At 44.2% G+C, this 22442-nt stretch overlaps 1 protein-coding gene across 1 annotated transcript in view; it reads right to left on the bottom strand.

Moving 5' to 3' along the window:
* The window catches only part of LOC138647455 (mitogen-activated protein kinase 12-like), a 30366-nt gene extending 8271 nt beyond the window's left edge, over nt 1–22095 (bottom strand). The window contains exons 1-4 of the mRNA XM_069736460.1: nt 21923–22095; nt 18538–18667; nt 16651–16709; nt 16002–16113 (exon numbers count right to left, since the gene is read on the bottom strand). Of these exons, the coding sequence (XP_069592561.1) occupies nt 16002–16113; nt 16651–16709; nt 18538–18667; nt 21923–22041 (420 nt within the window). The 5' untranslated portion in view covers nt 22042–22095. The remainder of the gene's footprint in view (nt 1–16001; nt 16114–16650; nt 16710–18537; nt 18668–21922) is intronic.
* Nucleotides 22096–22442: the final 347 nt, after the last annotated feature.

The following is a 22442-nucleotide window of genomic DNA, read 5'->3' as shown; positions in this document are numbered from 1 at the left end:
GGGAACTCTGCTGACCGCAATCCCTGATCCTTTCATACCACACTAAAGGTAGCCGTGGAGCGCTCCTGACCCGAACCTATGCGCCTCGTCAAAGCCTGAGAAACTAGCTAGCCCTGAAGGCAGAAAAATAAGCCTACCTTGCCTCAGAGAAATTCCCCAAAGGAAAAGGCAGCCCCCCACATATAATGACTGTGAGTAAGATGAAAATACAAACACAGAGATGAAATAGATTTTAGCAAAGTGAGGCCCGACTTGCTGAATAGAACGAGGATAGGAAAGATAACTTTGCGGTCAGCACAAAAACCTACAAACCACCACGCAGAGGGGACAAAAAGACCCTCCGCACCGACTAACGGTACGGAGGTGATCCCTCTGTGTCTCAGAGCTTCCAGCAGGCAAGAAAAACCAATATAGCAAGCTGGACAGAAATATAGCAACAAAATAACATAAGCAAAACTTAGCTCATGCAAAGTAGACAGGCCACAGGAACGATCCAGGAGAAAGCAAGGCCAATACTGGAACATTGACTGGAGGCCAGGAACAAAGGACTAGGTGGAGTTAAATAGAGCAGCACCTAATGACTTAACCCCGTCACCCGAGGAAGGAAACTCAGAAGCCGCAGCCCCACTCACATCCACCAGAGGAAGCCCATAGACAGAACCAGCCGAAGTACCACTCATGACCACAGGAGGGAGCCTGACCACAGAAATCACAACAGTACCCCCCCCCTTGAGGAGGGGTCACCGAACCCTCACCAGAGCCCCCAGGCCGACCAGGATGAGCCAAATGAAAGGCACGAACCAGATCGGCAGCATGAACATCAGAGGCAAAGACCCAGTAATTATCTTCCTGACCATAACCCTTCCACTTAACCAGGTACTGGAGTTTCCGTCTCGAAATACGAGAATCCAAAATCTTCTCCACTATATACTCCAACTCCCCCCTCAACCAAAACCGGGGCAGGAGGATCAACGGATGGAACCACAGGTGCCACGTATCTCCGCAACAATGACCTATGGAACACGTTATGGATGGAAAAAGACGCTGGAAGGGTCAAACGAAAAGACACAGGATTAAGAACCTCAGAAATCCTATACGGACCAATGAAACGAGGCTTAAACTTAGGAGAAGAAACTTTCATAGGGATATAACGAGATGACAACCAAACCAAATCCCCAACACGAAGTCGGGGACCCACACGGCTGAGCCTTCTCCTGAGACAATGTCAAATTGTCCACCACATGAGTCCAAATCTGCTGCAACCTATCCACCACAGTATCCACACTAGGACAGTCAGAAGACTCAACCTGCCCTGAAGAGAAACGAGGATGAGAGCCGGAATTGCAGAAAAACGGCGAAACCAAAGTAGCCGAGCTGGCCCGATTATTAAGGGCGAACTCAGCCAAAGGCAAAAAGGACACCCAATCATCCTGATCGGCAGAAACAAAACATCTCAGATATGTTTCCAAGGTCTGATTGGTTCGTTCAGTCTGGCCATTTGTCTGAGGATGGAAAGCCGAGGAAAAAGACAAATCAATGCCCATCCTAGCACAAAAAGCTCGCCAAAACCTCGACACAAACTGGGAACCTCTGTCAGAAACGATGTTCTCCGGAATGCCATGTAAGCGAACCACATGCTGGAAGAACAATGGCACCAAATCAGAGGAGGAGGGCAATTTAGACAAGGGTACCAAATGGACTATTTTAGAAAAGCGATCACAAACAACCCAAATGACCGACATTTTTTGAGAGACGGGGAGATCCAAAATAAAATCCATAGAGATATGTGTCCAGGGCCTCTTCGGGACTGGCAAGGGCAAAAGCAACCCACTGGCACGAGAACAGCATAGCTTAGCCCGAGCACAAATCCCACAGGACTGCACAAATGAATGCACATCCCGCGACAGAGACGGCCACCAAAAGGATCTAGCCACCAAATCTCTGGTACCAAAGATTCCAGGATGACCAGCCAACACCGAACAATGAACCTCAGAGACAACTCTACTCGTCCATTTATCAGGAACAAACAGTTTCTCCGCTGGGCAACGGTCAGGTCTATTAGCCTGAAATTTTTGTAGCACCCGCCGCAAATCAGGGGAGATGGCAGACAAAATTACCCCCTCCTTGAGAACACTCGCCGGCTCAGACAAACCTGGAGAGTCGGGCACAAAACTCCTAGACAGGGCATCCGCCTTCACATTTTTAGAGCCCGGAAGGTACGAAACCACAAAGTCAAAACGGGAGAAAAACAGCGACCAACGAGCCTGTCTAGGACTCAACCGCTTGGCTGACTCGAGATAAATCAAGTTCTTGTGATCAGTCAAGACCACCACGCGATGCTTAGCTCCTTCAAGCCAATGACGCCACTCCTCGAATGCCCACTTCATGGCCAGCAACTCATGATTGCCAACATCAGAATTACGCTCAGCAGGCGAAAACTTCCTGGAAAAGAAGGCGCATGGCTTCATCACCGAGCCATCAGAACTTCTCTGCGACAAAACAGCCCCTGCTCCAATCTCAGAAGCATCAACCTCGACCTGGAACGGGAGCGAAACATCTGGCTGGCACAACACAGGGGCAGAGGAAAAACGACGCTTCAACTCTTGAAAAGCTTCCACAGCAGCAGAAGACCAATTGACCACATCAGCACCCTTCTTGGTTAAATCAGTCAATGGTTTAGCAATACTAGAAAAATTATTTTGCAGACTCTTCAGAGATGTCGGCTGAGTCCAATCGTGAATGGCTCGAACTTTAACAGGGTCCATCTCAATAGTAGAAGGGGAAAAAATGAAACCCAAAAATGAAACCTTCTGAACACCAAAGAGACACTTAGACCCCTTCACAAACAAAGAATTTGCACGCAGGATCTGGAACACCATTCTGACCTGCTTCACGTGAGACTCCCAATCATCCGAGAAGACCAAAATATCATCCAAGTATACAATCAGGAATTTATCCAGGTACTCTCGGAAGATGTCATGCATAAAGGACTGAAACACTGATGGAGCTTTAGAAAGTCCGAATGGCATCACCAGGTACTCAAAATGGCCCTCGGGCGTATTAAATGCTGTTTTCCATTCATCGCCCCTTTTAATACGCACAAGATTATACGCACCACGAAGATCTATCTTGGTGAACCAACTAGCCCCCTTAATCCGAGCGAACAAATCAGACAGCAAGGGCAAGGGGTACTGAAATTTGACCGTGATTTTATTTAGAAGGCGGTAATCAATACAAGGTCTCAGTGAACCATCCTTCTTGGCCACAAAAAAGAACCCCGCTCCCAATGGTGATGACGACGGGCGAATATGACCCTTCTCCAAGGATTCCTTTACGTAACTCCGCATAGCGGCGTGCTCAGGTGTTTAGACATAAACATAGGACGAGCTCTGAGACGTGGGAACTCTGCTGACCGCAATCCCTGATCCTATCATACCACAACTAAAGGCAGCCGTGGAGCGCTCCTGACCCGAACCTATGCGCCTCGTCAAAGCCTGAGAAACTAGCTAGCCCTGAAGATAGAAAAATAAGCCTACCTTGCCTCAGAGAAATTCCCCAAAGGAAAAGGCAGCCCCCACATATAATGACTGTGAGTAAGATGAAAATACAAACACAGAAATGAAATAGATTTTAGCAAAGTGAAGCCCGACTTGCTGAATAGAACGAGGATAGGAAAGATAACTTTGCGGTCAGCACAAAAACCTACAAACCACCACGCAGAGGGGACAAAAAGACCCTCCGCACCGACTAACGGTACGGAGGTGATCCCTCTGCGTCTCAGAGCTTCCAGCAGGCAAGAAAAACCAATATAGCAAGCTGGACAGAAATATAGCAACAAAATAACAAAAGCAAAACTTAGCTCATGCAAAGTAGACAGGCCACAGGAACGATCCAGGAGAAAGCAAGGCCAATACTGGAACATTGACTGGAGGCCAGGAACAAAGGACTAGGTGGAGTTAAATAGAGAAGCACCTAATGACTTAACCCCGTCACCTGAGGAAGGAAACTCAGAAGCCGCAGCCCCACTCACATCCACCAGAGGAAGCTCATAGACAGAACCAGCCGAAGTACCACTCATGACCACAGGAGGGAGCCTGACCACAGAAATCACAACAACGACCCCAACTAAATACGTGTGCAAAGAACCTAAAATTGACCATAAATGACCAAATTTTTTTAGTCTTGATGCGATATACAAGTTGTTCATTTCCCGGAAGTTTGGAAAGGTCTTCGGAATAGAAGGATTTCCATGGTTCACCTGTTTCGACCTTGGAAATCATCTGGCAACAATGAGTGGTCACTGGTCATGGTCTTGTTGGGGAGAAGAACCACCAAATTCTCATTTTGAGAAGAAGGATTGTGTAGGTTGGATTTTAACACTCCCCGTGCTTTGTTACACCAGAAGATAATTCAGCCATTTATCTCTCTGACCCTTTGGAAATAATCATGCATGGTCGGCCAATGCAAGCATACATGTTTCTGTTGGAGTCGGGAAGGATAGTTTTTGGTCAAAGGAATGTGTATGTCTAGAACTATACATTTAGGGTATATCTACAGAATCCTATCCCTGGGACACCACAAGGAGCCATGTTGGACACTTCCATGAATGGAGAGGTGGCCACACATGTTCCACTCCCTATATTCATTTGTATGGTGGGAGCGCCAAAAATTGCAAAGCAAACATGTTCAGCAAATGAATGGAGATAGTCATGCGTGCACGGCCACCTCGCCATTCCCTATAGCTGTGTTCCCCAACTCCGGTCCTCAAGAGACACCAACAGATCATGTTTTCAGGATGTCCTTAGTATTGCCCAGGTGATCATTGCATTACCTAGAAAGGCAAGAATTCCATCACCTGAGCAATACTAAGGAAATCCTGAATACATGACCTGTTGGTGGCTCTTGAGGACAGGAGTTGGGGAGCACTGCCTTATAGCATGCCACGCGCCCCGTTCTCCCATGTAAGTGAATGAAGAGACGCGCATGCGCATTCCCAATGGCGCTCAACCAGGTGTCTTTCGGAACTATCCCATGTATATCTCGTAAAGGTCCCAGATGGGAATAACTTTTCAAAAAAGTTTCTAACTTTATGATCCATCCAAGGGAACGGTCATACGTGCCTGATGGGTCTGGGTCCTATTTGGAGAACCAGCTCTTTTAGATTTTTGAAGGAGAGGATCGTCCATCTCTCCATTGTCCGCGTCCTTGGGGTGCGACCATCACATATCAGACACTACGACTATTTCTATGATTGGGCCATAACGTTCTAAGGTGAGAAAACCTTAAAGACTTTTAACGAAATCATTGGGTTGTAAAAAAAATAAAACCTCCACGGTAATCAGATTTTGGACGGTGATGGATAACAGTCTCCCGATGCGACCCTGCGGCAGCATCATCCCTCTTAGGTACGAGTCCTCCGGTGGCAGTCGCTTTCTTTTATCATTACAAGAGCTGATTGTGATTGATTTTTGCCCGTCTTGCTGTTGAGATAGATAAATAAATTTTCTGGACTGGAACAAATCGATGCGGGGCGGCCATAAGTCTTCTCGGGATCGGATTGTGTCGTAAAATGAGCACGTCTGCGGCACAAGCGGAGCCTCCTGCAGAAAATGAGACGTCTTCATAGATGAAGCTCCCGTATTCTTACTTTATTTTTTCAGTTACTATGGGATTAAGGGTCTTAAATTTAAAGGGGGCGCTCCACCATTCTGAAGTAGCCGTAGAGGTTGGCTCATCAGTACTAGGGGGCTACTACTTTCCATTGTAAATTTTTTGGGGTTTCCTGTGTATAAGGGAGCTTTGAAATTGCTGTAAATGAAGTTTTCCTCTTCTGGTCACATGTCATCCTACTCGACATGCGATTGGCTATAATGCAGCACATGACCTGTAGAGTGAGACACTTTACTGCTCAGGACTATTAAGAGCAGATTTAGGGGCTCTTGTCGCCCCTATGGAGCAATCTAGAAAATGAAGAAGATATAAACTCCCAATTTCTCAAGACGATTTCTAATTCCCCCATGTTTATTTTATGGCAGAGAAGTCACTTTAATTCGCCCCTTCAAGAAATGAAACATGAATGTAGAAAAGGAATAAACTATTAGTAAAGATTTACTGCTGGATCCTATTATTGATCTCTGTGGGCCCCCGAGGACCCGAATGCATGACAGCTGCAATAGAATTTACCTTAGTGGAAAAAAGGAGATAAGCGGCATCTGGATATAAATGGAGCCGCTTATCTCCCGGGAAATAATTTGTTCAGGTTAACATCCACTCATCCAAATCTCTAGACAAAAGTCTGAGCAAGAGAAGGCGCCTCAACTGATCAGTGACCAACTGCATTGAAGAAAATATCGACTTAAAGGGATTGTCCATCTTTGGAGTAAATTGTATTAAATGCATGTATTTTCAGCTAAAAATAATTTTTCTAATTGGGTTTCATTTAAAATTTTGCAGCCGTAAAGGATTAATAGCGCAGTAGATAGACTGTATTTCAACCCGAGATAAGTGGCGTCATTGATGCTTTTGACGCCGCTTATCTCCCCAGGATTTTTTTTCTACGTTGGTTAAAACTGAGCCTTGAGTCTTGCGCCATTAACCCTTTATATTATAGGGAATGTATGTCCGATATTCCAAATTTAGCCCATTTTCTCACCCGTTTTGTTATCTCAGACGCGTTATCTCTGAGTTACACTGTAAATATTTTAATTGCGTCTGCGCCGAGTTTATTTTCTGTGAGCGAGACGAGTATGACTCATTTCTGGGCACGTCCGTAGACCGAGCGATAACCAGAGCCGCCGATAAGATGCGATGGGAGATGATACGAGACGTTTCTAGAGCCAAGATGACGAGTTGCCGGGAAATCACCCGCGATCAGTGGATTTCCAGGTCACCCCCCTCGTCCCAGGGTGTTTTTCTAACTTGTCCCCCATTCTCCCCTGACAATATTTCCCACAAGAAAACCCCTTGGCTGCAATGTATCCATACGAACAGCTGTACCACCAAAGACGTCCAGCCGAGCACGACCCGAAATGGTGACGGCTGAACACTCATTTGCTATCAAACTGCAGCTAGAAAGGAACAAATATAATAAACTATAAAAAAAAAAGTCATAAATGGGCATCTGCGAGCTGGGATGTGTCACTGAAAGGGATAGTCTATGTAAAATACAAGCTGCCACATGCAAAATAACTGCAATGAGTAGTAGTGGCCCATCTGGAACATTTAGAAGCATTTCCACCAAGATCTGACATTTACTACATAGATACGGTACCAGGACCAAGTCTGTTGTGAGTTCTGTTTTTGGGCTCCCTCTGGTGGTTACTGATGGTACTGGGTGACTTGTCTTTCCTGGGTCTCTGGGTTCCACCTGTTCCATCAGGATATGGGAGTTTCCTATTTAACCTGGCTTTGCTGGCATTTCCTCGCCGGTTATCAATGTATCCAGTGTGTCTTGTTACCTCTGCTCCCTGCTCCTAGAACCTTCTGGTCAAGCTAAGTTTGGATTTTCCTGTTTTGGTGTTTTGCTTTATTTGGTTTTTAGTCCAGCCTGCAGATATTTGTTTCTTTGCTGCTGGTTGCTCTAGTGGGCTGAAATTGCTCCTCATGTACCATGAGTTGGCACATGAGTTCAAGTAATTTCAGGATGGTTTTTTTAAGGGTTTTTCGCTGACCGCGCAGATCACTTTTGTATCCTCTGCTATCTAGCTTTAGCGGGCCTCATTTTGCTGAAACTGTTTTCATACTGCGTATGTGCTTTCCTCTCATTTCACCGTCATTATATGTGGGGGGGCTGCTATTTCTGTGGGGTGTTTCTCTGGAGTCAAGAGAGGTCTGTGTTTCTTCTAATAGGGGAAGTTAGATCTTCGGCTGGAGCGAGACGTCTAGGATCATCGTAGGCACGTTCCCCGGCTACTTTTATTTGTGTGTTAGGTTCAGGGTCGCGGTCAGCTCAGGTTCCATCGCCCTAGAGCTTGTTTGTATCTGTGCTTGTCCTTTAGTGATCCCCTGCCATTGGGATCATGACAGTATAACCGGCCAACAAAGTGTTAATTGTATTGGCTGAAGTAGGAGGATAAGTAGTCTGAGGAAGTTTTTTTTTTTTTTTTTTTTTTTCCCTCAGAGTTTGCTGCCTAGCCTTATTGCAGCGTGGCTACTTCCTCCTCCTCTTAATCTTTGAATGGCTCTGATCCCAGCTGTTTATCATGGACGTCCAGAGTTTGGCTTCCAGCCTGAATAATCTTGCCGCTAAGGTTCAAAATATACAGGATTTTGTTGTACATGCTCCTATGTCTGAACCTAGAATTCCTGTCCCAGAGTTTTTTTCTGGAGATAGATCTCGTTTTCTGAATTTTAGGAACAATTGCAAGTTGTTTCTTTCTTTGAAATCTCGCTCCTCTGGAGACCCTGCTCAGCAAGTCAAGATAATTATATCTTTCCTGCGGGGTGACCCTCAGGATTGGGCATTTGCATTGGCACCAGGGGACCCTGCGTTGCTTAATGCGGATGCGTTTTTTCTGGCATTGGGTTTGCTCTATGAGGAACCTAACCAAGAGATTCAGGCTGAAAAAGCTTTGTTGGCCCTCTCTCAGGGGCAAGATGAAGCAGAAATTTATTGTCAAAAATTTCGGAAGTGGTCGGTGCTTACTCAGTGGAATGAGTGTGCCCTGGCTGCAAAGTTCAGAGATGGCCTTTCTGAGGCCATTAAAGATTTTATGGTGGGGTTCCCTGCGCCTACTGGTCTGAATGAGTCTATGACTATGGCTATTCAGATTGATCGGCGTTTACGGGAGCGCAAACCTGTGCATCATTTGGCGGTGTCGTCTGAACCATCACCTGAGATAATGCAATGTGATAGAATTCAGTCCAGAAGTGAACGGCAAAATTATAGGCGGAAAAAGAGGTTGTGCTTTTATTGTGGTGATTCGGCTCATGTTATATCAGCATGCTCTAAACGCACAAAAAAGGTTGATAAGTCTGTTGCCATTAGTACTTTACAGTCTAAGTTCATTCTGTCTGTGACTCTGATTTGTTCATTATTATCCATTTCCGTCGATGCCTATGTGGATTCAGGCGCTGCCCTGAGTCTTATGGATTGGTCATTTGCCAATCGCTGTGGGTTTAGTCTGTAGCCTCTGGAAGTCCCTATTCCTTTGAAGGGAATTGACTCTACACCTTTGGCTATGAATAAACCTCAGTACTGGACACAAGTGACCATGCGTATGACTCCTGTTCATCAGGAGGTGATTCGCTTCCTGGTACTGTATAATTTGCATGATGTCCTAGTGCTTGGTCTGCCATGGTTACAAACTCATAATCCAGTCCTTGACTGGAAATCAATGTCTGTGTTAAGCTGGGGTTGTCAGGGGGTTCATGATGATGCACCTCCGATTTCTATCGCTTCATCTACTCCTTCTGAGATTCCTGTGTTTTTGTCTGACTATCGGGATGTTTTTGAGGAGCCTAAGCTCAATTCGCTTCCTCCTCATAGGGATTGCGATTGTGCTATAAATTTAATTCCAGGCAGTAAATTTCCAAAAGGTTGTTTGTTCAATCTGTCAGTGCCTGAGCATACTGCTATGCGGGATTATGTTAAGGAGTCCTTGGAAAAGGGACATATCCGTCCATCTTTGTCCCCTTTGGGAGCAGGTTTTTTTTTCGTGGCCAAAAAAGATGGTTCCTTGAGGCCTTGTATAGATTATCGTCTTTTGAATAAGATTACCGTAAAATATCAGTATCCTTTGCCATTGTTGACTGATTTGTTTGCTCGCATTAAGGGGGCTAAATGGTTCACTAAGATTGATCTTCGGGGTGCGTATAATCTTATACGAATAAAGCAAGGTGATGAGTGGAAAACCGCATTTAATACGCCTGAGGGCCATTTTGAGTATTTGGTAATGCCTTTTGGACTTTCTAATGCTCCTTCAGTCTTCCAGTCCTTTATGCACGATATTTTCCGTGAATATCTGGATAAATTTATGATTGTGTATTTGGATGATATTTTGGTTTTTTCTGATGACTGGGAGTCCCATGTTCAGCAGGTCAGGAAGGTGTTTCAGGTCCTGCGGGCCAATTCCTTGTTTGTAAAAGGCTCAAAGTGTCTCTTTGGAGTCCAGAAGATTTCTTTCTTGGGGTATATTTTTTCCCCTTCTACTATTGAGATGGATCCCGTCAAGGTTCAGGCTATTTGTGACTGGACGCAGCCTACATCTCTTAAGAGTCTACAGAAGTTCTTGGGCTTTGCTAATTTCTATCGTCGTTTTATAACTAATTTTTCTAGTGTTGTTAAGCCTTTGACGGATTTGACTAAGAAGGGTGCTGATGTTGCTAATTGGTCTCCTGCGGCTGTGGAGGCCTTTCAGGAACTTAAGCGCCGGTTTTCTTCTGCTCCTGTGTTGCGTCAGCCAGATGTTTCGCTCCCTTTTCAGGTTGAGGTTGATGCTTCCGAGATTGGAGCAGGGGCGGTTTTGTCACAGAGAAGCTCCGATGGCTCAGTGATGAAGCCATGCGCGTTTTTTTCTAGAAAGTTTTCGCCGGCTGAGCGGAATTATGATGTTGGTAATCGGGAACTTTTGGCCATGAAGTGGGCATTTGAGGAGTGGCGTCATTGGCTAGAGGGTGCTAGACATCGTGTGGTGGCCTTGACTGATCACAAGAATTTGATTTACCTTGAGTCTGCCAGGCATCTGAATCCTAGACAGGCTCGTTGGTCACTGTTTTTCTCTCGTTTCAATTTTGTGGTTTCATACCTGCCAGGTTCAAAGAATGTGAAGGCGGATGCTCTTTCTAGGAGTTTTGTGCCTGACTCTCTTGGAAATTCTGAGCCCTCTGGTATCCTTAGGGATGGGGTGATTTTGTCTGCTGTCTCCCCAGACTTGCGACGTGCTTTGCAGGAGTTTCAGGCGGGTAAACCTGATCGTTGTCCGCCTGAGAGACTGTTTGTTCCGGATAATTGGACCAGTAGAGTCATCTCCGAGGTCCATTCTTCTGCGTTGGCAGGTCATCCTGGAATATTTGGTACTAGAGACTTGGTGGCCAGGTCTTTTTGGTGGCCTTCCTTGTCGAGGGATGTGCGTTCTTTTGTGCAGTCTTGTGAGGTTTGTGCTCGGGCTAAGCCTTGCTGTTCTCGGGCCAGTGGATTGTTGTCACCTTTGCCTATCCCGAAGAGGCCTTGGATGCACATTTCCATGGACTTTATTTCGGATCTCCCTGTCTCTCAAAAAATGTCCGTCATCTGGGTTGTGTGTGATCGCTTTTCTAAAATGGTTCATCTGGTACCCTTGCCTAAGTTGCCTTCCTCCTCTGAGTTGGTCCCTCTGTTTTTTCAGAATGTGGTTCGTTTGCATGGGATTCCTGAGAACATCGTTTCTGACAGGGGATCCCAGTTTGTGTCTAGATTTTGGCGGACGTTCTGTGCTAAGATGGGCATTGATTTGTCCTTTTCGTCTGCATTCCATCCTCAGACGAATGGCCAGACGGAACGAACTAATCAGACCTTGGAAACTTATTTAAGGTGTTTTGTTTCTGCTGATCAGGATGACTGGGTTACCTTTTTGCCGCTGGCCGAGTTTGCCCTTAATAATCGGGCTAGTTCTGCTACCTTGGTTTCTCCTTTCTTTTGTAATTCGGGGTTTCATCCTCGTTTTTCCTTTGGTCAGGTGGAACCTTCTGATTGTCCTGGAGTGGACATGGTGGTGGATAGGTTGCATCGGATTTGGAGTCATGTGGTGGACAATTTGAAGTTGTCCCAGGAGAAGGCTCAGCAGTTTGCTAATCGCCGTCGCCGCGTGGGTCCTCGACTTCTTGTTGGGGACTTGGTGTGGTTGTCTTCTCGTTTTGTTCCTATGAAGGTCTCTTCTCCTAAGTTCAAGCCTCGGTTCATCGGTCCCTATAGGATCTTGGAAATTCTTAACCCTGTGTCGTTTCGATTGGATCTCCCGGCATCGTTTGCTATTCATAATGTGTTCCATCGGTCGTTGTTGCGGAAGTATGAGGTACCTGTTGTTCCTTCGCTTGAGCCTCCTGCTCCAGTGCTGGTGGAGGGAGAATTGGAGTATGTTGTGGAGAAAATCTTGGATTCTCGTGTTTCCAGACGGAAACTCCAGTATTTGGTCAAGTGGAAGGGTTATGGTCAGGAGGATAATTCTTGGGTGGTTGCCTCGGATGTTCATGCTGATGATTTGGTTCGCGCTTTTCATAGGGCTCATCCTGGTCGCCCTGGTGGTTCTCGTGAGGGTTCGGTGACCCCTCCTCAAGGGGGGGGTACTGTTGTGAGTTCTGTTTTTGGGCTCCCTCTGGTGGTTACTGATGGTACTGGGTGACTTGTCTTTCCTGGGTCTCTGGGTTCCACCTGTTCCATCAGGATATGGGAGTTTCCTATTTAACCTGGCTTTGCTGGCATTTCCTCGCCGGTTATCAATGTATCCAGTGTGTCTTGTTACCTCTGCTCCCTGCTCCTAGAACCTTCTGGTCAAGCTAAGTTTGGATTTTCCTGTTTTGGTGTTTTGCTTTATTTGGTTTTTAGTCCAGCCTGCAGATATTTGTTTCTTTGCTGCTGGTTGCTCTAGTGGGCTGAAATTGCTCCTCATGTACCATGAGTTGGCACATGAGTTCAAGTAATTTCAGGATGGTTTTTTGAAGGGTTTTTCGCTGACCGCGCAGATCACTTTTGTATCCTCTGCTATCTAGCTTTAGCGGGCCTCATTTTGCTGAAACTGTTTTCATACTGCGTATGTGCTTTCCTCTCATTTCACCGTCATTATATGTGGGGGGCTGCTATTTCTGTGGGGTGTTTCTCTGGAGGCAAGAGAGGTCTGTGTTTCTTCTAATAGGGGAAGTTAGATCTTCGGCTGGAGCGAGACGTCTAGGATCATCGTAGGCACGTTCCCCGGCTACTTTTATTTGTGTGTTAGGTTCAGGGTCGCGGTCAGCTCAGGTTCCATCGCCCTAGAGCTTGTTTGTATCTGTGCTTGTCCTTTAGTGATCCCCTGCCATTGGGATCATGACACAAGTCTATTGCACTGATATGGTAACAGAATTAAGCTTATTATATAGAGACAGTAACAGATCCAAGTCTGATACATAGATATGGTACCAGAACCAAGCATACTGATAGATATGATAATATATTCAAGCTTACTACATAGATACGGTGCCAGAAGCAAGCTAACTGCATAGATATTGTGACAGAACCAAGCTAGCTGCAAATGTGTTACCAGAACTAAGTTTACTGCACAGATATGGTGACAGATCTTAGCTTACTGCTAGAACCAAGCTGATTGCATAGATATTGTGACAGAACTGAACTAACCCCATAGATACACTACCAGAATTAAGCTTATTACATAGATATGCTAAAAACTTCAAGCTTTCTGCATAGATATGGTACCGTAACCCAGATTACTAAATAGATATGGTACTAGAGCCAAACGTCTACATAGATGCAGTGACAGTTACTAGTTTACAGCATAAATGTGGTGGCAAAGCCCAGCTTACTACATAGATATTTTACCAAAACCAAGGTTACTATATAGATACTGCACCAGAACATAACTTACTACATAAATACGGTATCAGAACCAATCTTACTACATAGATACAATACCAGGACCACACTTACTACATAGATACAGTATGAGATCCGAGCTTACTATATAGATACAGTACCAAAACTGAGCTTACTACATAGATATGGGAACAGAACCAGGCTTATCACATAGTTACAGTACCAGAACCGAGCTTACTACATAGATATGGGAACAGTAACAAGCTTTCTACATAGATATGGTACCAGAACCAAGCTCAGTACATGGATACGGGAACAGAACTGAGTTTAGTAAACAGATACATTACCAGAACCAAGATGTTGTTAAAAAATATGTGTCACTTGTAAATTGCATGCTGTTGTCAGAGTTGAGTATATGATTAACGTGTGGTTGCATATTCTTGTTTGTAGTAGACTTGGATACAGTTCAAAATTTAATCTAAATCTATTGTATGGAGCGTTCACCGCATGATCTTAACATCGTAAGTGTGAATACGAAAAATAAATAATTTCAGTTCTATTATATTTAGAAAAACATTAATGTTTTTGAAAATTAGCAATAAATAAAAAACATTATCCCCTTTCCACACACGCATGTTATATCTCCCCATATACTAGGGACTGAAGGCCATTAGTCAATACTAAGTCAATTAATAAAATGAAAAGTGAATGAACAAAAGAGAAATGTAAATCCCATCAATATTCAGTGACCGCCCTTTACCTTCATCACTTTTTCTAGGTACACTTGCATATAGTCAGGTGTAGGAGTTACCGATTATTCCAGGCAGGTGATAATGATCATCATCATTTTTCATGTGCACAGTCATTAACTAAGACTGAAACAGCTGTGTGGGTGGTGAGGAATAGAAAAATTCTGCTACGAAAGTGAGGTTAGTTTTGTGTTACAGGTCATACACCATGGCAAGACTGAGCATAGCGATGAGACACAAGGTAGTTATACTCCATCAGCAAGCTCTCTCCCTGGTGAAGATTTCAGAGCAGACAGGAATTTCAAGATCTGCTGCTCAAGCTCTTTTGAAGAAGAAGTGGGCAACAATGAGGAGCGTAGAGCAGTGGTCGGCCAAGGAAAAAGTACAAAAGATGAGACACATCGTGCTTACTTCACTTCAAAATCTGAAGATGTCCAGCAGTGCCATCAGTTCAGAATTGAAAGCCACAAGTGAGACTTGGCTACATCTACCTATTGTTCAGAGAAATCTGGCCAGAAATGGTCTTCATGGTAAAATTATGGCCAAAACCCAAGATAGAAACCAAGTGAAAACCTAGGATCTGGGGTCAAAATGTGAATTACTTGGCTCTAATTGAAGATATTTTGTACACTGAAGAAATGGAGAGTCGAACAACAATGAGGGTCTACAGACAGCAGTGAAGCAGGCAGAGGGTCCTGCAAGTTTGTGGCTGCATTTCAGCAGACGTTGGGAGTTTGGTCAGATCCAATTGTGGCCTCAATGCTGAGAAATACAGCATGTAATACCATCAGGGAGGCGACTTGATTGGCTCCAAATTTATTCTGCAGTTGGCCAACGACCTCAAACATCCAGCCAATGTCGTCAAGAGCTAGGAGTCCAAGAAGTGATGATCCGGCCCCCAAAGAGCCCTGATCTCACATCATCCAAGCCTCATCCACAGAAGATCCTGGGGTCAGTTCTCCAAGATGTTTAGAACAATCTGCTGCCGAGTTCGTTCAAAATCTGTGTACAGATGATGAGAAGAAGTGATGGAAGCCACCGGCAGTCACAGAATACTGATGTGACTTACATTTCTCTTTTTTCGATTCTATTTACATTTTGTTACTTGATAAGAATGTAATATTAACGCTTCTATCTTTGGAAGCCTCTTACTTTACAGCATTTTTCCACAGCACTGTATATGCTGCATATATATTCAGTGATACAGTACATAGAGGCACACAGAGATTGAGTACACGGAATATATAAATATACATTGATATGGAGAAGGAGGTTCCTCCCAGTGATGGCTCGGAACTCCGTGAAGAGCCGGAGCAGCCAATCAGAACACAGACAAAGTCAAGCAGCTCTTTGACCAGTGCGGCCTTCCAAAGCCTTGTTTTCGGTAATAGGCCGGGTACTTAGGCTGAGTTTTTAGGCTGTAGTGTTCTTCTCCTTGTCTTCCATGAGCCTTAGTCCCCGGGCAGCTGCCCACATTATAGTCTTCTATTTCTGCCCCATAACTCTCTATGGGCCCAGCTGGCCCCTGCCGAAATGTCTTGTTCACATTGCACTAAGCAAGATGAAATAGATGACCAGATCAAGGATGGGGAAGATGGTGGTCGTTCTATAACAGCGTGGAACAACTTTATAATAGGTAAACTAATGGTAGGGTAGCTACGTCCAATAGGGGGCACTAGAGAGACACCTTTCTTCCGGGAGGAGAGCTAATTTGCATACCCTTTCTTCCCAGCATGCCGTTCTCCACTCACCTGGAGGCCTCGGAGGATCTGATACAGAATGTAGGCTATCATGCTTTGGTTCAGCTTCTGCATCTTCATGACCCGTGCCAGGTCCAAAGGAATGAACGGCATAACCAGATAACTACCGTAAGTGAAAGGGCAACACATTAAATACATGTCAAGATCTAGAATTTGCATAATACCCCCTCCCCCATAATCTATAGATGTTCATCAGACCTTTCCAAATTCGATTTATGACCCTCAGAATTATGGGTTTATTGGGACGATACCGAGTTTGTGTTTCTGGAACTTGCTTTCGGCTTTAAGTGAATTTTCACTTTGTAACTACATATTTTTAAGCCAATCATATTATACTGATTAATTCCTTGCTCTACATTTATACCGGTCTCTATTGATTTGTATTTTACATTTTTTTATTTAATACAAGTCTCTTGCGTGGACACAGGTAAATGCACGGAGTTAAATATTGACATTCTAGCTACCTGTAGCCGCCACTAGAGGGAGCTCTTAACTTGTATGCAGGAAGCTGATGAGCTCCCTCTAGTGGTTAGTGAGATTTTTTTTTTTTCCGTTTTGTAATGTCTATCTAGGGGGATTAAATATAAAAAAAAAAAACACAAGATGTGGAATTTGGATTGTAATTATGTTCTTCACTTACAAAGTCTGAAATGATTCCATCGACTCGTCAGGACTGAAGACGTTGAGAAGAGATATAACCTGGAAGCAGAAAGATGAAATATATTAATGCAATATGGTAATACAAATCAACCAAAACCTAAAAGCTATCTCTTCTACTTTTTTAGGCTGTTGTTCCCTGTTATCAGCCATTTATGTCTGACTGCAGTGATGATTAGCAGGATGATGTCAGACTAAAAAATGAATTGCAAAACTAATCTACCTGATGATTTGCCATGCTCGGTTTCCCCCCCGCTAGGCATAACTCTCTGTATAAGTTTTCCTGGCCTGTTCCTTTAAGAAGTTGGAACGTTAAAAAAAAAACCTCTTTTTGAGCCAATTCTTCAATTTATTTCTCAGCTGATAGTGATGGCGGATCGCTTTATAAACACTCAGCAGCGCTAATGATAATGGAATGCGTATGTAATAACATCGCCGCTCAGATATGGATGGGGGATAATGGCGGAGGAGAAAGAACTGCTGAAACTTTAATTGGCTGCAATCACAAATCCTGGATGTGAGGAATGTATCATGGGAACGCAAGGAGAACCTATGGCTTCCTCCATTATAATGGGAAGGAGCCTTGTAAGGAACTTTCTAATGCAACTGATAAGGTTCTTTGAGGTGAAGTCCAATCTCCGTATTTCGCAAAGGAAAAACCTTGTATGGGATGTGGGTAAGTTAGTGCCGAGGACCATTTATTCTTAGGAGTGATGGGGGTCCCCTGTGATGTCATAACCTAGCGGTGTACCATTACTATCATAGGACGGGAACAATTCTTCAAATGGAAAAATTCTGCTTCCCTGCAGCCGCCACTAGAGGGAGCTCTTGAGCTCATTGTATGCTGATTTATTGGAAAGTTCAATGTAAACGTTTTATGCAGTAATTTACAGATCTCCCACTAGTGGTGGCGGAAGGCAGACAACTATTAAGAGGGTATCCATGATTTTTAAAAAAAAGAAGCCATGACTGGAACTCGTGTGTGTGTGTGTGTGTGTGTATATATATATATATATATATATATATATATATATATATATATATATATATATACACAAATATATACACAAATATATACACACACCGTGGTCAGACCTGTTCTGCTCCACTTTCTAAATCTTGGATAACCCTATTGAATTTTTGAAAATTTTTAGCTCCCTTCAACCACCACTAGAGGGAGCTCACTACATACTGATTTATTGGAGAGTTCAATGTACACGTTACATGCAGTAAGCTCCTGAGCTCCCCCTAGTGGTGGCCGAAGGAAGTCATTTTTCAAAATATAATGAGGTTGTGCAAGGTGTGAAAAGGGCAGAAGGACCACACTGGTTCCGCAGCACACACACATATAAAGTATATATATATATATATATATATATATAGCGGAACCAGGCCTGTCATGCTGCACTTTATTACATCTTGGAAAATCCGATTTGATTTGGAAAAATTCTGTCTCCATTCAGTCACCAGTAGTGGGAGTTCAATCTTGAATTTTGTATATACTGTATATATATATATATATATATATATATATATATATATATATATAATAAAAAGTTACATCACCCTCCTTTTCCTGGAATGTAGATAAAATATAAAAAATGTACAATATTTGGTATCACCACGTGCGCAACTGTCCAAATTGATAGATTGCCATAATTTCTATCCCATACAATGAGCGCCAAAAGGAAAAAAAAAAAAAGAGACTGAAATGACAGACTTGCTGTTTTTTGGTCACTTTGTCTCCCCCCAAAAAATGTCATACGGACACCGAAATGGGAGCAATAAAAACAGCTCGTAGCGGGAAAAAAACGACCATATCGGCTGAAGAATAAAAATGTTATGTCTGCGATGTGAGCGTCGATCTTACGTTCTCGTGGCTCATGTGCTTCAGCAGGCGCAGCTCCCGGTAGGCTCTCTTCGCGTGTATCAGGGACTGGAATGGGCGCAGTAATTTCTTTATGGCGACACGTTCTCCGGTCGCGGTATCCTTGGCCGAGCTACAAGGAGATAAATAAGTCAGTTTCCAGATGCTCTGCTGCCTGCAGATTATTACCCTAAGGGGCAATGAGTATTTTCTGCAGAGTTTTTTTTTTACTTAGATTTTTGGGGGTTTTCATCTGTGGACACTTACTGCTAAGTTTTATTCCTGCAGAAGTGGAGTCACATTGTAGACCAACATATCACCTTCTAACCAAAAGTTTGTCCAACGCAGAAAGAAACTTAAAAGGCTTAAAAAAAAATTTAAAAAAATTTTTATTTTTCAGAAACAGCTCTACTCCTCTGGTCTACTCCTCTGGTCTATGTGATGAAACCTAATACTCATCACTTTCAACGCTGCAATACCTGACCCAGCCTATGGACTAGAGTGGCGCTGTTTTTTTTCCAGGAAGGGTGATAAAAGGATCATTGCTGGAAAAGAAGGGTCCGAAAGCCCCCCTATTTAAATAAAGCAGTGGTGCACCATGGTGCTCGACCACTGCTCGGTTCACTTCTATAGGACTGACATCGACAGCTGAGCCGTCAATCCCACAGTCGTTGATGCTGGAAATTGCTCCCTACAGAAAGAGGACGTCAAATCAGTGAGGATCACAGCGGTCAAAATCCCAGCAATCCTACGTGTTTCACCTATCCTGAAAAACCCCTTTAAGAAGCCATTTAATCAGAAATGACTTGTAAAGTCATTTTCGTAGCATATATTGACGTGCATGGTCAGATTATTATTATCGCCGCATCTACGATCCGCAAGAAACAGCAAAAAAAAAAAAAAAAACAGCGCCCCCTAGTGACAAATTTTTGGGAAATGTAAAATTTACAATGAAAAGAACAAAAAAAAGAATATTTTTTAGTATAATGCTAATATAATTAGGTCCTAATTATGGACAGACGAGGCTGCATTATCCCTCAGGCTTTGGTTAATGAGCCGTAGTCGTATATATCTCCCTCCTCCACGTTACATATGAGAGCGGGCAGCGATGGCAGCGGCGGCATCCGAGCCTAATGGGCATAATGTTATTGCCTTGGTCCAGCGAGCAGTCATCACTGCCCAGATCATTAACTCCGCTGATAATAATTCTCACTGTATTTATCTCCCCGAATACCAGATTTACCAGCTGCTTACGCCGGGTGATTAGGAAACACGACACGGTGAATGCTAATGTCTTCTGTAGGAGGGCGGGTAACATTACGCCGACCCATAGGGTTTATTGCAGCCGTTCACACATCGGTTTTTTTTCTCTAAACGTTCCGTGCGTCCGTTCCATTAAACGCAACATTCTATTCGCATCCGTGTTTGCGGACAAGACTCTGACGATCAAGTGTAACAGTAACTGTCAAAAATGGAATGAATGTTCGCCATCCATTTTTCATTCTTTTTAAATGATCCGTTGCTAAATATCAATGAAAAAAAAAAGGCTACCTTCCTGTAGTTTACAAAAAAACCGGATGAAACATGAGCGAAAAACAGTCCGGCTTCGATGGCTATGGAAACGGATGTGTGACCGAAGCATAAGAATTAAAAGGGAGCAAAAACGAAGAGAAAATAGAAACCAAAGATTCCGCTCGGAACGAGTCTGTAAATAAATAAAGAAATGGATCGCTTTCACAATGCGCACTTTGGTTTCCCTTTTTTTTTTTTTCTTCCCGTTTTTAAGGGATCCGCTTTTATTACAGGTGATTCTGAGCACGTCCAGCGTTCCCGACATGTGCATTGCTAAAAAAAAAAACGGATCCGTTAGTGGACGACATAATGGATAATCTAATGTGATCTGTTTCCCATAGACTTCAATGTTATAATAACGGCTCCGATTTTCGTGTTTTTGGGGCCCAACAAAAAAAAGGTTGCACAAACTACAGTTTTTCTTTTGACCCCCCCTCCAAAAAAACGGATAATGGATGGAAAGGAGAAAAACAGAAGACGATGTATGACACTTTTTAGATGAATGGATCCTGTACTAGAACTTATTATTATTATCCCAAAAATAAATCAAAAAATGAAGAAAAAAAAAAAAGCTATTGGAGCCTACGCCTTCTGTTCAGCGCCAATATGCAGCCTCTGCCCCTGGTAGCCCACGGGAGAAGCCCGGGCGCCTGTTTTCCCAGACACTTTAAGGCCACGTTCACACTGTTCTGTATTTGTTTCAGATCCGCAGCGGCTATGGATATAAGGCTTTGTTCACACGGTGCAGGTATGTTGCATTTTTTCCGCTGCCTTTGGAAAGACCACAGTGCATGACGGTTCCAGCAAAGCGGCGCGAGTGTGCAGAGTGAGCTGTCAATCAAAGTGCCGGGGAAGTGATTGGATCGGGTAGACATTGGGCGCCGTCCTTAAATCTGCTGCACGTTACAGTCTGTTCATCGCTGAGCAATGTATCCTGCGGCTCTCGGACTACAGCTACTACAAGTTCCAGCATGACCTGCTAGAGTCAGGAATGCGGACTTCTGCCTAAGGCTACTTTCACACTAGCGTTGTTTGTTGTACGTCGCAATGCGTCGTTTTGGAATAAAAAACCCATCCTGCAAATGTGACCGCAGGATGCGTTTTTTCTCCATTGACTTGCATTGCGATGTAAGGCCACACGTCGCATCCGTCGTGCGACAGATGCGTCGTGTTTTGGCGGACCCTCGGCACAAAAAAAGTTACGTAACTTTTTTGTGCGTCGCGTCCGCCATTTTTGACCGCGCATGCGCGGCCGAAACTCCGCCCCCTCCTCCCCGGACATTACAATGGGGCAGCGGATGCGTTGTAAAACTGCATCCGCTGCCCCCGTTGTTCATTTCTTTCACAACGTGCGTCGGGCCGACCCATGGCGACGACCCCGTACCGACGCTAGTGTGAAAGTAGCCTTAGAGAACCCCCCCCACACTCTTCTATACACAAATTTCTATAGATTCCATCATTGCGACGACACTATGTAGTATCTGTACTAGGCTGCCGTCACACTATCAGTATTTGGTCAGTATTTTACATCAGTATTTATAGCCAAAACCAGGAGTGGAACAATCAGAGGAAAAGTATAATAGAAACATGTGCACCACTTCTGGATTTATCACCCACTCCTGGTTTTGGCTACAAATACTGATGTAAAATACTGACCAAATACTGATAGTGTAACGGCAGCCTTATAGTGTGACCCCCATGCAGAACGCTCCGCTCCTCGCAGGACCCTTTCTATCTGTGTTTATCCCATTTCTCATCCAGAAGAAGAGTCTGAAGTCTCAGAAAACCCCAAAATGCCGCATCCCGGGGGACTCACCAGACTGTCCCGTACGCCCCGGACCCCACCGCTCTCAGCTCCTTGTATCGCCCGGGAACCTCCCATTTGGTCTTATTAATCTCTTGGTAGTAGAAGCCTTTCCTGGGTGCAGCGTCCATGGCGTGGTGCGGTTAGTAAGTAGTCGGCTCGGTGAGTATTATCTTCCCCCCCAGGTGCGGCCCCTCCTCCTCCAGGTATGTAAACAGGACGACTTCCTCCGTAAAAACGAAAGGTCACGTAGATCTCGCACGAGGATTCCTGGAGATTACAGTACCTGTCCCCGCACGTCCCTGACTGACACATAGGGGAGGAAATCCTAAAGTAACCCTAAAATAGCAGAATAGAGAGTGCAGCTCTGGGGTATAATACAGGAGGTAACTCAGGATCAGTAATGTAATGTAATGTATACAGTGACTGCACCAGCAGAATAGTGAGTGCAGCTCTGGAGTATAATACAGGAGGTAAGTCAGGATCAGTAATGTAATGTATGTATACAGTGACTGCACCAGCAGAATAGTGA

The sequence above is a fragment of the Ranitomeya imitator genome, chromosome 8 (assembly GCF_032444005.1).
Source record: "Ranitomeya imitator isolate aRanImi1 chromosome 8, aRanImi1.pri, whole genome shotgun sequence".
Lineage (NCBI taxonomy): Eukaryota > Metazoa > Chordata > Amphibia > Anura > Dendrobatidae > Ranitomeya > Ranitomeya imitator.
Note: the sequence above shows the minus strand (reverse complement) of the source record. Positions and strands in the feature narration are given on the sequence as shown.